Source organism: Ovis canadensis, chromosome 7 (genome assembly GCF_042477335.2).
Source record: "Ovis canadensis isolate MfBH-ARS-UI-01 breed Bighorn chromosome 7, ARS-UI_OviCan_v2, whole genome shotgun sequence".
Classification (NCBI taxonomy): Eukaryota; Metazoa; Chordata; class Mammalia; order Artiodactyla; family Bovidae; genus Ovis; species Ovis canadensis.
In genome coordinates, this window is record NC_091251.1 from 17,275,396 (window position 1) to 17,289,562 (window position 14,167).

Sequence of the window (14,167 nt, forward strand, 5' to 3'; positions counted from 1 at the left end):
CAACAGTTCTTTGAGCCTGTTTGGACCCTCAGTTCTTTTCTTTGGTTTTTTTTTTTTTTTAAGGATAAAAATATTTATTGACAGTTTTCTAGCAATAGTTATATATTCTAAACTATTCAATGTTTATTAATAAATAAACGGCAATTTTAGAAAAATAGATATTTCTAGGATCCTGTATTCTCTTCCTGTGTTTTTTGTCTTTTCAGTGGATCTTTGGGGTCTTCTGTCTTTTAAATCTATGTTTTTCTCACTTTCCCTGATCTTCCTGATAGCTTACTTTCCTCGGCCAGCTTGAATTCCATGGTCAATCCTGATACTCACAGGCTTGCATATACTCAGCTTTTTGCCTGTACCCACACATCTGAGTAAAAAAAGATAACCATACATGCTGGCCTCACTTTTAATTCATGGTCCCAAACCTTAGGGAGTCCTTAATGCCACCCAGTAATCATATTGTATTTCCCCGGTCATTTCACTCTCCCACACTCCTAGACAATGGCTGATACATTCTCCTCCTTTCTCAAACCCCTAGCACTTCTCCAGCATGTAGCTTCCCTAGTTTGTTAGGCAACCAGAAGGGAACTTCCACAGACTCTGTATCTGCTTCCCTGCACTCTGTCCTTTCTGTAAGAGAAGAGTGAACTTTGTTCCTAGCTAAGGCCCGCTCCCCCGCTTTTATACTCATCTACTTCCTCCTCATTGCTCTAGCATTTTCTCTCTTCTACATCATTTTTTCTTCTCTTCTAGATTATTCCCACTAGTCTGTAATGTGTTAATATGTTCTTCCATCTTAAAAATCCTGTCCCTCCCTCCTTATCTAGCCACTGCCTTATTTCTTTCCCTCTCTTTATAGCAAAACACTTTAAAAATATTTTCTATATGCAGTGTCTTAAATTTTCCTTCTCTCATTCTTTCTTGAATACGTTCCAATCAGGTTTTTCAGCTCCGCTATTGCTAAATCTAAAGGTGCTTCTCAGCCTTCCTTTACTTGGTCAAGGTTATTTAGCACTCTCTTCTTCATGAAATATCTTCTTCACTTGGCTTCTAGGATACCTTGCTTGTCTGGTTTGCATCCTCCTACTCTTAGTTGCTTCATTTTAGTTTCTTGATCTCTCTCATATCTTCTTTGGCAAAAACTCTGTTGAGTATACAGAATCCACTTAGTACCCTCTGCACTGCCTCCACAGGGTCCATGCCGCTGTCAGCTCTTGCTTGGGTTATTTCAGTAGCTTTCTGACTGGTCTTCCTGCTCCCACCATCTTCTCCCTTTTGTCTTTTCTTAGTAGAACAGCCAGGGTGATACTGTTCAGCATGCACAAGTTAGTCATTAAAAAAAAAATTGGTTGAGTGAACAGAATGGAAGGGAGTAGCTTATTGTCTGCTTCTATCTCATGAAACAAACAGCTTTTCAGAGCTTATTTAGAACTGATTTTCTGGCCTTGTTCATCCTGTAGTTTTGAGAAAGGCAAGTGTAGTACAAGTGGAAAATTATATATAAAAAATTTTATTATATATAAAAGTGGAAAATTATATAAATCAAGAGAGTTTAGATCAAAACCTCTTGGTTTTATATTTTTGTTAGAGAATGGGTCAAGAAAACTTAATCAACATCAGTATGTGATGACTAAATACATGTTTCATTGTGGTTTTTTGAATGTTAAAAACAATACAATTCAAATGATCATTGGGCACTTATATTAGTACTTTTGTGCAAAGATTTTGTGTTTCTAAGGTACCAGTGTGTTGTGTCAGATTTGACTTTTTATCTTATGTAAGATCTGAAAGAAGGACTTGTTAATACCTTCCATGTGAGATTTATACGAGCATGCCACCAAGCTGAATAATCAGCTTTTATTTTCTTTTAATTCTTTGTTAGTCAGGGGGAAAAGGCAGCCTTTTTTTCTTTCTTGTGTGTGCTATTTTAGTGTGAAATGGACTGCAGTGTAATCCAGTTTCAGAGTTGTAAGCTAGCCTTTTTGAAGTCCTTTCTGTTGTAGCATATCTTCATTGGAAGTGTTGAAATATTTACACAGAGTGAGAATAGCACTTCATTAAATATTCATGTTTGTTGTTTGAGTTATTTATAAGCAGAGTGTCCTCAATTAATTTAGTATGCCACGCTGATAATGGAGGCATAAAAGTTTACTCGGTAATTCCAAATTTTGTAACCGCTTTCTGCTACACGATGTCGCATGTAGTAGTTATGCAGTGTCAGTCTTGTTCAGTTATAGTTAGGAAGAAATGGAGAATAAACTGCTAAACTTTTCTCTAAATTTAGAAAGATATGTTTTGACCTTAGTATTATAATATGTATATAAACTAGAGTTCTTATATATATATAGCATCTGTCAGATCTGTAGTACTGACTCTTACACTGACTTTTGTGAAGTTATTTTACTTATTGCTATTAATGTTCATTTAATATGATAGTGAGCCAGTCATTTAATGCTTACAGACCTTGAGTTTTTTTCAGTTGTAAAGTATGCCTATTTCAGTATACTACCTATCAACTTCATGAGTTGTTAGAAATATCAGTCAATTAAAGCATGCTGCTGCTGCTGCTGCTGGTAAGTCGCTTCAGTCGTGTCCGACTCTGTGCGACCCTCTGTGCAACCCCGTGGACTGCAGCCTACCAGGCTCCTCCGTCCATGGGATTTTCCAGGCAAGAGTACTAGTGATTAAAACCATTCAGGCCCTGCATGTACTTTGGGCAAGTTATTTAACCTCTGGGGCTTCCCTGGTGGCTCAGAGGTTAAAGCGTCTGCCTGCAATGTGGGAGACCTGGGTTTCAGTCCCTGGGTTGGGAAGATCCCCTGGAGAAGGAAATGGCAACCCACTCCAGTATTCTTGCCTGGAGAATCCCATGGGCGGAGAAGCCTGGTGGGCTACAGTCTACAGGGTCGCAAAGAGTAGGACACGACTTCACTTTCACTTTCAACCCTGATTTTGCTTGTCTGCAAAATGGGGGTAATAATAATAATAACAATAGCTCATACAATAGGTGAAAGCATTAAAAAATATATAGTGTACGTGAAGCCTGTTGCTAAATGACTGGCTTATAGCAGTCAATTTTTTTAGCTGACATTATCGTTAAAGCATGTATTTATGAGGATAATGTATAAAGTATTATTCATTAATACACAGACTGAGTTGGGTAAAGCAGTCTTATTTTTCTTTTTCATTTTTACAAGAATTTGGGCTTCTTTTTATCCTATATGGTCTTAGATGAAGTCTTAGGAGGAATTCTGCTTTGTGATAGAGTTATGTGGTAGGGATAGGTATAATTGAAGAAACTTATAAGCCAAGAACCCTCAGCTGCAGATTCTCTGGTCTTTGCACTATCGGGTAGGAAGCTGTGCTGATGTAGATACCACTACACATGGAATAGTGTGCCAGTGGAGGGCTCACACCTTCCACCACATCATTTTTCTCTTATTACAAAGGTCAGCTTCATTGGAAGCATCCTAGTCCATGCTGCTGCTGCTGCTGCTAAGTCGCTTCAGTCATGTCCGACTCTGTGCGACCCCATAGACGGAAGCCCACCAGGCTCCCCCGTTCTGGGGTTCTCCAGGCAAGAACACTGGAGTGGGTTGCCATTTCCTTCTCCATCAGGTGGCATATACATTACTTAAGCTTTGAGCTGTACATGTTGAGGTGCCACCTGTTTTTAAGAATTGTCTGGGAAACCTACCTGACCAGCTCTTGAGAACTGTGGGAAGTTGCAGCTTCCCTGTTGGGGACTGAGAAGGATAAACCCCTGGTTCCAGAGAGATAAATTCTGGTGCAGTTCCTCCTCCTGGAGGAAGAGGGAACTGTGGTGCGATTTGTTTCTTTTCTGGGCATTCCACAGTGATCCAGGCACACCCAGGATCATTTTAGGAAAATTCCATTTTAGGCATTCCACAGTGATCCAGGCACACCCAGGATCATTTTAGGAAAATTCCATTTTAGGCATTCCACAGTGATCCAGGCACACCCAGGATCATTTTAGGAAAATTCCATTTTAGGCATTCCACAGTGATCCAGGTACACCCAGGATCATTTTAGGAAAATTCCATTTTAGGCATTCCACAGTGATCCAGGCACACCCAGGATCATTTTAGGAAAATTCGATTTTAGGCATTCCATAGTGATCCAGGCACACCCAGGATCATTTTAGGAAAATTCTACTTGTTCCACCAGACCGTGTTACCAGAGTATTAGAAATTTAAGACTTGTTTTTTATGTATGTAGGAACCAAAAAGTAGTTCTGTAAACAATTTGAATTGACACTGATAGGGTGATTCAGCATTCCTAAAATCTTTTTCCTATCTTATTTTCATTGTTGAAATATTGAAATTACTGCAATATAATAATTGAAGTAATGCACTTTTCAGTTATTTCCATTGCTGCTGCTTCATGATAAATCCAGGTGTCAAATTTGTTGATGCTCCCTAGTCTATGGAGAAGGAAATGACAACCCACTCCAGTACCCTTGCCTGGAAAAGCCCTTGGACAGAGGAGCGTGATAGGCTACAGTCCATGGGGTCGCAAAGAGCTGGACACGACTGAGCGACTTCACTATCCCTTTCCCTATTCTAATTTACACGTTTTATTGACCTCTCAGCAGTCCCCTTGGGAGGCATTATAGTGTCAGGTTGGTGTTTGGAGTTTGATGGTATGAACTTAAGTATTGGTTATGTCATCTAACAGTTTTGTAACTTTGAGTAAATTACTTAGTCTTATCCATCTCAAATTTTCTTGTCTGTAAATGCTAATATCCATACCTGCCTTGCCAGCGTTGTGAAAAGAATTAGAGATAGTGTATATAAAGTAGTCAGCCCAGGGCCCGGAATGTAGCAGACACATTGTTATTACTTTGTAGTGGTGAAGAACTCAAGTATGTAAAGTCAGAATTTTAGAGCTAGAAGTTAAAAATTTTTTTTTCCCCTTCACAGTAGGATTGAGAGAGAAAAACTCAGCTTATGTTAATATTTTTCCTTGAAATAATGTGATTTCTTTATTTGTCAGCACAGAATAGTAGATTTCAGGGGGGATTGGATATACAGGAGAAGAGTACCTTTCCAACTTGGTTTTTCAAAAATTTTTTTCTTTAAAATTGAAAAAAAAAATGTTTTCAGGTTGAGATTATTTTAGACTTAAAAGAGTGATAAATATTAATACAATACAAAGAATTTTCAATACCATATCTTCAACCAGATTCTTCAAATTTAACATGTTCCATAACTTCAAGTAGGTAATTAAAATCAGGAAATTTACACTTATAGAATACTGTGATCTGCAGAGTGCATGCAGAATTTGCCAGCTGTGCCATTAGCGTGACTTTTCTCGTTGGGTGCACAGGTGAGGTCGTGCATTGAGCTCCTTCTCCTGTCCTCCAGGCCTCCTTCGCTCTGTTAGCTTGTAATAGTTCTTCACCTTTGTATGCCATTCATCTCATGCCTTTTGTGCCTTGATCCTTTGAAGAGTGCTAGCCAGTTATTTCACGGAGGATTCCTCAGTTTGGATTTGATGTTTCTTAATGGTTGAATTTGGATTATATATTCTTGAATATCGCAAGTAATGTTATGTCCTTCTCAAATGCATCATATCAGGATATACATGATGTCATTTTGTCCCGTTACTTGTGATAAAGTGCCTGCCAGGTTTACCTACTGAAACTTCTCTTGCCCCTTTGTACTTAGGATTATCTTATGGAGAATAATTTTGATAGTATATACATAATATTTTTTCGAATCATAATTTGGTCATTAGTTTTTAAGCATCTTTTCATGATTCCTGCCTGAATTATTGTGGTGTTTGCCAAATGGTGATTTTTTTTCATGATTTTTCTATTTATTTGTTGATATTCTGTAAGGAAAAGCTACGATTTTTATTCATTTTATTTTAAGTCAGTGCTCAAAATACCAATTGTAGGGACTTCCCTGGTGGTCCAGTGGTTAAGAATTTGCCTTCCAATGCAGGGGTTACCGATTTGATACTGTACTATTGCCTGGAAAATCCCATGAACAGGGGAGCCTGGTAGGCTACAGTCCATGGGGTCGCAAAGAGTCAGACACAATTGAGCAATTTCATTTCACTTCACTTCAGGGAACTGAAAAGATCGCACATACTGCGAGACAGCTAGGCCCATGGGCCACAACTAAGTCCTGACGCAGCCACATAAGTAAATATGTAAATACATATTTTAAAAAATACCAGTTGTGTCCGACTCTTTGCAACCCCATGGGCTGTAGCCCGCCAGGTTCCTCTGTCCACGGGACTCTCCAGGGCAGGAATACTGCAGTGGGCTGCCATTTCCTCCTCCAGCAGATCTTCCCAACCCAGGATCAAACCTGCGTTCTGTATCCTCCATTTCCTGCATTGCAGGTGGATTCTTTGCCGCTGTGTGCTATTACCATCATTAGCCTTTACATTTTTTCCATTTTTATTTTAAAAAATAGAAATTAATCACACAGTAAGAATCACTGAGTTCTTTAAGAATTCTTAAAGAATCATTATGACATGAATACAGAAAACAGCCCTTTCATCAACTCAGTTTTTTCATATTGAAGTCAAGAATTTAATTTGTTTCAATTAACTGCTACATGGTAAATGCACAATAAATGTCTCATTTTTACTGATAGAAAACATAGCTGTAATCATTGGCACGCTAGTGTCTGGGTCAGGTTTAATGGAAGTCCACTCCAGAATCCAATCATATGCTGACTCAAGTGCTATTTACGTACTTTAAACGTCACGCTTTCTATAGTCTGGATCTTATGTGCAACTGTTTTCATAGTTGTTCCTCAAAGGTAATTGGTCAGATTTTAAGTTCAGTCTGTCTTCCCTCGCTTTGTTAGTACCTTTTTATTGATGTTTTTTGATTCTTTGTTTGTGCTAAGCCAATGTTTCTCTAGAACATCTCGCTGCTGACTAAACAAAATTATTATTTTTTTGATCTCGGCCTATTTTTAAACTTATGCCCTCTATTCTTGGGTTTAAGGCATTTCTTGTCTTATAACATGTCAGTTTAACACTCATGTACTTTATTTAATATTATAGATTAGAAACAGTAGGATTGGTTGCTCCTGAAATTTAGTAGAAGTCTGTAAGCCCAGAAATTCTTTATATTTTTATCTAGATAGTCTAAAGAAGGGCCTGCCAAATCAGTGATATTGCTTAGGGAAATTTTCATGGCATTTATTTTATCTAGTGCACATTTTTATTTCTGCATCTACGTATCATATTTTAATCCTTGCTAACATATATTGAATACTTTTTTTGGTGAGATACTGTTCTAAGCCCTTTATACTTATTCTTTTAACTATTAAAACAACTCTGTGGCATAGGTACCATTATTATGCCCAAATGAGGCTTGGAGTTAAATAACTTGCCCTAGTTTTCATTGTTAGAGGCTAAGCTGTAATTTTAGTAGCCTACTAAGTACTCTTAGGTACTAAGCTTGTGATAGATTCCTGTGACCCAGGCATTATTGTTATTGTTCAGTTACCTAGTCGTGTCCCACTCTTTGCGACCCCATGGACTGCAGCACGCCAGGCCTCTCTGTCCCTTACCATATTCCGAAATTTGCCCAAGTTCATGTCCACAGCATCAGTGATGCCATCCAGCCGTCTCATCCTCTGACGCCCTCTTCGCCTTCTGCCCTCGATCTTTCCCAGCATCAGGGACCTTTCCAGTGAGTCAACAGTTTGCATCAGATGACCAAATTACTGGAGCTTCAGCTTTAGCATCAGTCCTTCCAATGAATATTCAGTGTTGATTTCCCTTAAGATTGACTGGTTTGATCTCCTTGCTGTCCATGGGACTCTCAGGAGTCTTCTCCGGAACCATAGTTTGAAAGCATCATTTTTTTGGCGCTCCGTCGTCTTTACCGTCCAGCTGTTACAATTGTTTGTGATTACTGGGAAAACCATAGCCTTGACTATACAGATCTTTGTCTGTAGAGTAACGCCTCTGCTTTCAGGACACTGTCTAGGTTTGTCATAGCTTTCCTGCCAAGAAGCAGATGTGTTCTGATTTCATGGCTACAGTCAACATCTGCTGTGATTTTAGAGCCCAAGAAATACAGACCCAGGCATATAAGTTTGTAATTAAAGAGAGAGGAGACCCAAGGAAGTTTTGTTGTTAGAAGGGCACTGGTAAGGGAGACTCAGTTTACTATTACGTGAATGTGGCATTTTTTCTGAATATCTTTATGTTTATATTTATTTTTAGAAAGCTATATAAGTATTAAAATGCAGGAAAACCTAAAAAATTATTCTTAGTAAATTAAAAGTAATTTTTCTCCCACAAGCCTTTGAATTTCTAAGGCCAGAGATTAATGAGTAGCTACTTAGAAGATAACAGTTACCTTGAAATTGACTTTCAAACTTTTATCATTAAAAATGAAATACAAGAGGGTGCCATTTACCATGCCACTTCTGGTTTTTTCCTTTTTATCTTCCTCTTTGTGAAATACAATGCAGCAACAACTGTGTTATTTTTTGACTGTTCCCAAAGCCCATTAATTTGTTTTTTTTTTTTAATTTCTTAATTTCAGTTTGTAGATTATTAGTTTTGTATTGACCTTATCCATGTAACAGATTGGTAGTGTGTATCTGCCTTGGGGCTTTCGATTCTAATTATAAGTAATTCTTGCTAACTTGAAAGTTAAGAGTTTTTTGAAGCAGGTTTTTAAGTTTTCAACTAAACTTAGCATTTGAACACCTCAAATATTAAAAATTCTTTTCCTAAGTTAAGAGCATGTAGTTATAATGATATTTTGCTGCAAGGCACTTTAAAAAAAAGTATTTACATTTTTCATAGGTGGTATTACTCTGGTTTAAATATTGACAACTTTTTTCCTAACTTCCAAAGTTTTGGCAACCACATAATTTCCTTTCTTTTATATCAGTGTTTATTAGCAGAATTAGAATTTTCTATTTTTGTTTTAACTTGTAATCATCATATATGTTAAACAACCAGATAAATAGTAGTGGCTTTGGCTAGCAGATGTGTTTTGGGCAGTGTTAGGCACTCTATTAGGGGTCAGTCACATAGGCAGGTGATACCTCTGTGACTGAACTGCTTAAGCTTCAGAACCTGAGAGAAAAAAATGTGTTCATTGTAAATCACATTGTCAGCATAAACTGTCTGGTCACGCTGGTACAGTGTGGCCCAGGTTCTCAGGCATGCGGAAACACTCTTATCAGACAGAACCTTCCAAGGGCTCAGAGCTGGGTTCCCAGGAACTAGTCCGTAAGCAGTCCATTTTGGGGAATGGGGAGGGTTGAACAAGCCAGGCTTACTGGGTTACCCTTTTCCCATACAAGGTCATACAAGAAATTCTAGCCAGAGTTTGAGTCCAGGTCAGTCTGATTCTAAAACCTGTGCTCTGTCTGTGAGTTTGAATTTTAATGATCTTTTATCCTGGTTTGCTAATTAAAAACTGCTGTCTCTGTTAGATGTGGTTGAGACCTGGACCGTGCCTGTCCAGCTTGACAGATGCTTATGACACACTTTCTCTTTTCCTCATGTCAAGAAAGGGAGCCTGATTTGAGTATTTGTCAGTAGTTTTGTAAGTAATGGTGCTAACAATTTCTGGTTCTTAATAATTTTCAGAGAAGTTTATTTTGGTTGTTACCATATTGAAAATTAGTTTAGAAGCGTAGTCTATAATTATTCCTTTGGTACTTAATACAGTTTTCAGTTTAAAAAAGAGAAATGTGATATGGAGTTAGACATTTTAGTTCTCAGTTACAAATTGTCTGCCTTGTAGGTAATAGATTTGAATGACCTTGTATAGTTCTCAAACGCTTTTAACCTTTTTTCTTTTCTTTAGGTATTTGTGGAAACATTAGACAAGTGTTTTGAAAACGTCTGTGAACTGGATTTAATTTTCCATGTAGACAAGGTACAGCTTCTATGTTATCAAATTTTCTAAGCTTTTTATCTTAGAAAAATGTTAATTTGCATTTGTCAAAGTAAAAATAAATTTAGTGAATAATGCTATTTCTAATCCTTTATTCGGTTCGTTAGTTGTGTTTACTATGAGCCAGGTACTGTGTTTAGTGAAGACGCTTCAGACCCCCACCTAGAGGAATTCACATCTAGAGGATGAGATGGGAATGGAGGAAATTACATTTAAACTGGATTTTTTTTAATATATAAAAAAAGGTTAAAGGGGTCATAGATATTTCACAGACAGAAAAGGAGAGGATGACTCTACAGGCAGAGATATAAAATACATGCATTTTGTGAGGGGAAGATTTGATATTGATCATGAAACCTAATTTTAAAGTACCTTTACTGCCATGGATTTGGGACTTCATTCTGAACCAATTTAATTTCTTAAAACAAGTGTTTTTTGGCATTGTTGTTGCTTTGTTTGTTCATTTTTGAGGAGGACAAAACAAAATAATTTTGTGCTTTAAGGATGGTGGATTGGTAGGTGGGAGAGTAAAGACAAGGAAATAAATTAGAAGTGTACTGCAGTAGTCCAGGAAGAAATGAACTAAGGCAGAGGAGTTGAGATGAAAGAAGGTAAAATTGATAGGACTTGATGGTCTGTTGAAAGGAGGTGAGGGCAAGGAAGAATTACTGAATTCTGTAGCCTGAATGACGGAATTCTTCAGTGTTACTGGCTATTGGGGATAGGGAATTTATGAGAGATTCCACTTCTACTATACATGGATTTTTTTCTCTGTTAAGTTGATAAAATGTAACATTGTTTTGAATGGCTAAATCATTGAATAAAATTGTTGGGAAATAATATGAAAATTTTAACAAAAAATTGTGATTTTTAAAAGTCAGCTTCATTGAAATGTAATTCACATACATAAAATTCAGCAGCTTTAAGCATACATTTTACTAAGTTTTGGCAAATGCATTTAGTTATGTATACTACCACAATCAAAACATAACAAAAAGAATGCATTTTATTATTTGTGAACATCAGAAGAATACATTTACCATTAGCCAGTCCTTTAGGTCACATTTCTCATCTACTAAGTGATTTAATTTCATATATTGACTCATTTTGCGCAAAGAACTTAACCTTGACATTTTTAAGAGAATTCTTTTTGGTTTTCTATTGCTTTTTTCTATTATCTGTCTTATACTATTTGCACTTACAAAGACACCTGTTTTTTTTAGGCCTTAGGGTTCACAGTATTCTAAAGTATGTTTTGGTACATGGTTAAAATGTTTAACAGAGAAGGCAATGGCACCCCACTCCAGTACTCTTGCCTGGAAAATCCCATGGATGGAGGAGCCTGGTAGGCTGCAGTGCATGGGGTCGCTAAGAGTCTGACACCACTGAGCAACTTCACTTTCACTTTTCACTTTCATGCATTGGGGAAGGAACTGGCAACCCACTCCAGTGTTCTTGCCTGGAGACTCCCAGGGACGGTGGAGCCTGGTGGGCTGCCGTCTATGGGGCCGCACAGAGTCAGACACTAAAATGTTTAAAGTTCTATTTTTAAAATGACTGCTCAAAGATCTTTGGCTTTTATGTTACATGTAGCAATTTTTTTAGAAAATCAAGGATTCTATTGTAAAATGTTGCAGTAAGAGTAAGTTGTTGCATTTGTAATAGAAAAATTTTCCTTAATAGAAAAATTAAATTCAGCATATATATATATATATACCTTCCATACATGACACATGGTGTTTTTATAACTTCTATTTTACATTAATATACATTCATTTTAGAAAAATCAGAAAAAAACAAATAAGAAAATAAATAGAAGTCATCTCAATTTCAGAGATTGTCCAGTATTAAAAGATAGATTGAGGCACATTAAACATTTTAAGTTTATATGCATAAAAATGGATTCAGATTGGTCAACACCAAACCAGAAGTGGTTATGAGCACTCCACTGATGCAAGCTAAATGAAAGACGTTTATAGAGAAGCAGCAGAAGCAAAGCAAGGGAATTATCTGATGAAAGTGAAAAAGTGAAAGTTGCTTGAAAGTGAAAGTGAGTGGCTATTGCATGAAAGTGAAAGTTGCTCAGTTGTATCCAACTCTTTGTGACCCCATGGACTATATGGAATTCTCCAGGCCAGAATACTGGAGTGGGTAGCCTTTGCCTTCTCCAGTGGGTCTTTCCAACCCAGGGATCCAACCCAGGTCTCCCGCATTGCAGGCAGGTTCTTTACCAACTGGGCTATCAGGGAAGCCCTGGCTGTTGCTTAAGCAGTTACATTATTTGGGAAAGCCAGGTTGCTGTGTATGTCGGTGGTTCCTAGGTTTTGGTTTCTTAACCTTGAGGCATTTCAGGCTTAGGTTTCACTTTGCTCATGCAGACTGTTAATGCATTAGAACTACCTTGGTCTAATCACCTCCTTGTTTAATTGGCACTAGTGTTAGCATTTTAGAGTATGTGTATTTCTAGATTTGGGGGTACAATTAAGTACACAAGCAAATATGTCTTTATAGGATCATATATATAGTGTGCATAGCCTGTTCATATCACACAACCATATATCACTGTTTTGGAACCTGCCAAAATTAGCAGTGCCTCTTCTTTATGGCCTCAAATCTTGTTTTAATTTTTCTTCAATGCTATGAGAAAAAAGCTTCAGTTTAACAGAAGTTACAGACCAGTCAAATAGACATTTCTTGTCCCTGTTAGTTGTTGATGTTCAGCTGCTAAGTCATGTCCAACTCTTTGCAGCCCCATGAACTACAGCACTCCAGGCTCCTCTGTCCTCCACTGTCTCCTGAAATTTGCCCAGACTCATGTCCATTTAATCGGTGATGCCATCCAACCATCTCATCCTCTGCTGCCCGCTTCTCCTTTTGTTTAGTCTTTCCCAGCATCAGGGTCTTTTTCTGTCCCTATACTCTCTGTCTAAAACAGTGCTTGTCTTATTTTTACCCCTTCTGTGAAAACAGGCTTGTTTTCATCTTCCAAGCAACCCTGGACCTTCTAGCAGTCAGGGATCTCCTAAATATCTTAGCGCATTTCTTCTTAGAGGCAAATATGGTGTTCTGCACAATTCTCTGAGTGCTGTTAGACCACACTTCGGTAAAGGAAAGAAGGAAGTTGTAAAGAATGCCCGTTCTGTTATCAGTCAAGATGGATTAGTTTATGCTACAGTAACAAATACCAGATTATTCCTAATTTATGCAGTATGCTATCTCTCTGGGATCCATGGTAACAAAGCTGATAGTATCTGGAAAATCATCAGTTTTTATGTTAGAGAGAAATGAGTTTTCATGGGTAAATTTATCTGCCTTTTTGCCAGTGTTTTACCACTACAAACTAACTTTCTCATCTCCAATACAGTAATTTCCATGTGGCCTGCTAACCAACCCCTAAGCCATTGTCTTTTCCTTTATTGTGATTGTTGTTGAGCTTCTCATTACCAGCCTTTACGTAACAGTTTCTTTATCAGTCACATAAGCTAATATTTGTAGTCACCCTGAAGAATGGAACAGTACCCCCAACCCAAAACTTATTTGGATGTAGAGACTGAAGATACCACATGTACTCCAAGAAGATCTGATATGAGACGGTTTACCAGTCACAGAATCGGCGTTTAGGGGAGAACAAGAACAGTGACTATCGGGGGGGTTCCTGTGGTTGGGACTGGAATGAGGGTTTCCACATGTAGCTCAGGTCTTGCATAGTTTGAATTTCCTGGCAGTGTAAAGGAAGGGGCACATGGACTTTCTTATCAGTTCTGCCAGATGTGGGCAGGAGAGGAAGGGAGATCAGTGGGGCTTGTAAACTGTCAGCAGGCAGACATCAAACATAGAGTCAAACTCCCTATCACAGTGCAGATACGTTACAGTCATAAGACCTAAGCTGTGAGTAACGTGGTTTACTTCCCGCTTACATGGCCATTGCGGGCTTACTGGGAAGGTCTGCTTATTTGCTCAGTTGTGTTACCTGCCCATTTCCTGCACACCCTGGCTCTAATTGAGCAGCCCCAGGTTGTTGCTACTACTGCAACACACCATCAAATCCCAGGGCAAAGAGGATAGAGCTAAAGACTTATAAAGAGCTTGGTTTGGAGCATGTATGACTTCGACAATGACAGCTATAATGTGCTCTATTTTTCCCTGCTTCTTCCCCCATCCCCCCAAAAAAAGATCAGAGTAAGGGATATCTAATTGGAGGCCTCAGTATCTTTCCTACCCTTCGGGCCAAGAGAATGAAGAATTAAGAGCTGA

The 14,167-nt window shown here is 38.1% G+C and overlaps 1 protein-coding gene across 4 annotated transcripts in view; it reads left to right on the forward strand.

Annotated features, from left to right (window-relative positions):
- AP3S1 (adaptor related protein complex 3 subunit sigma 1) overlaps positions 1–14,167 on the forward strand; it is a 72,271-nt gene that overhangs the window by 34,712 nt on the left and 23,392 nt on the right. For all 4 annotated transcript variants that reach the window (XR_011258419.1, XM_069597540.1, XM_069597542.1 and 1 more), the window contains one exon: positions 9,824–9,895. Coding sequence is in view for 3 of the 4 variants with exons in the window: in XM_069597540.1 (XP_069453641.1) it covers positions 9,824–9,895 (72 nt within the window). In the remaining variant the exon portion in view is untranslated. The remainder of the gene's footprint in view (positions 1–9,823; positions 9,896–14,167) is intronic.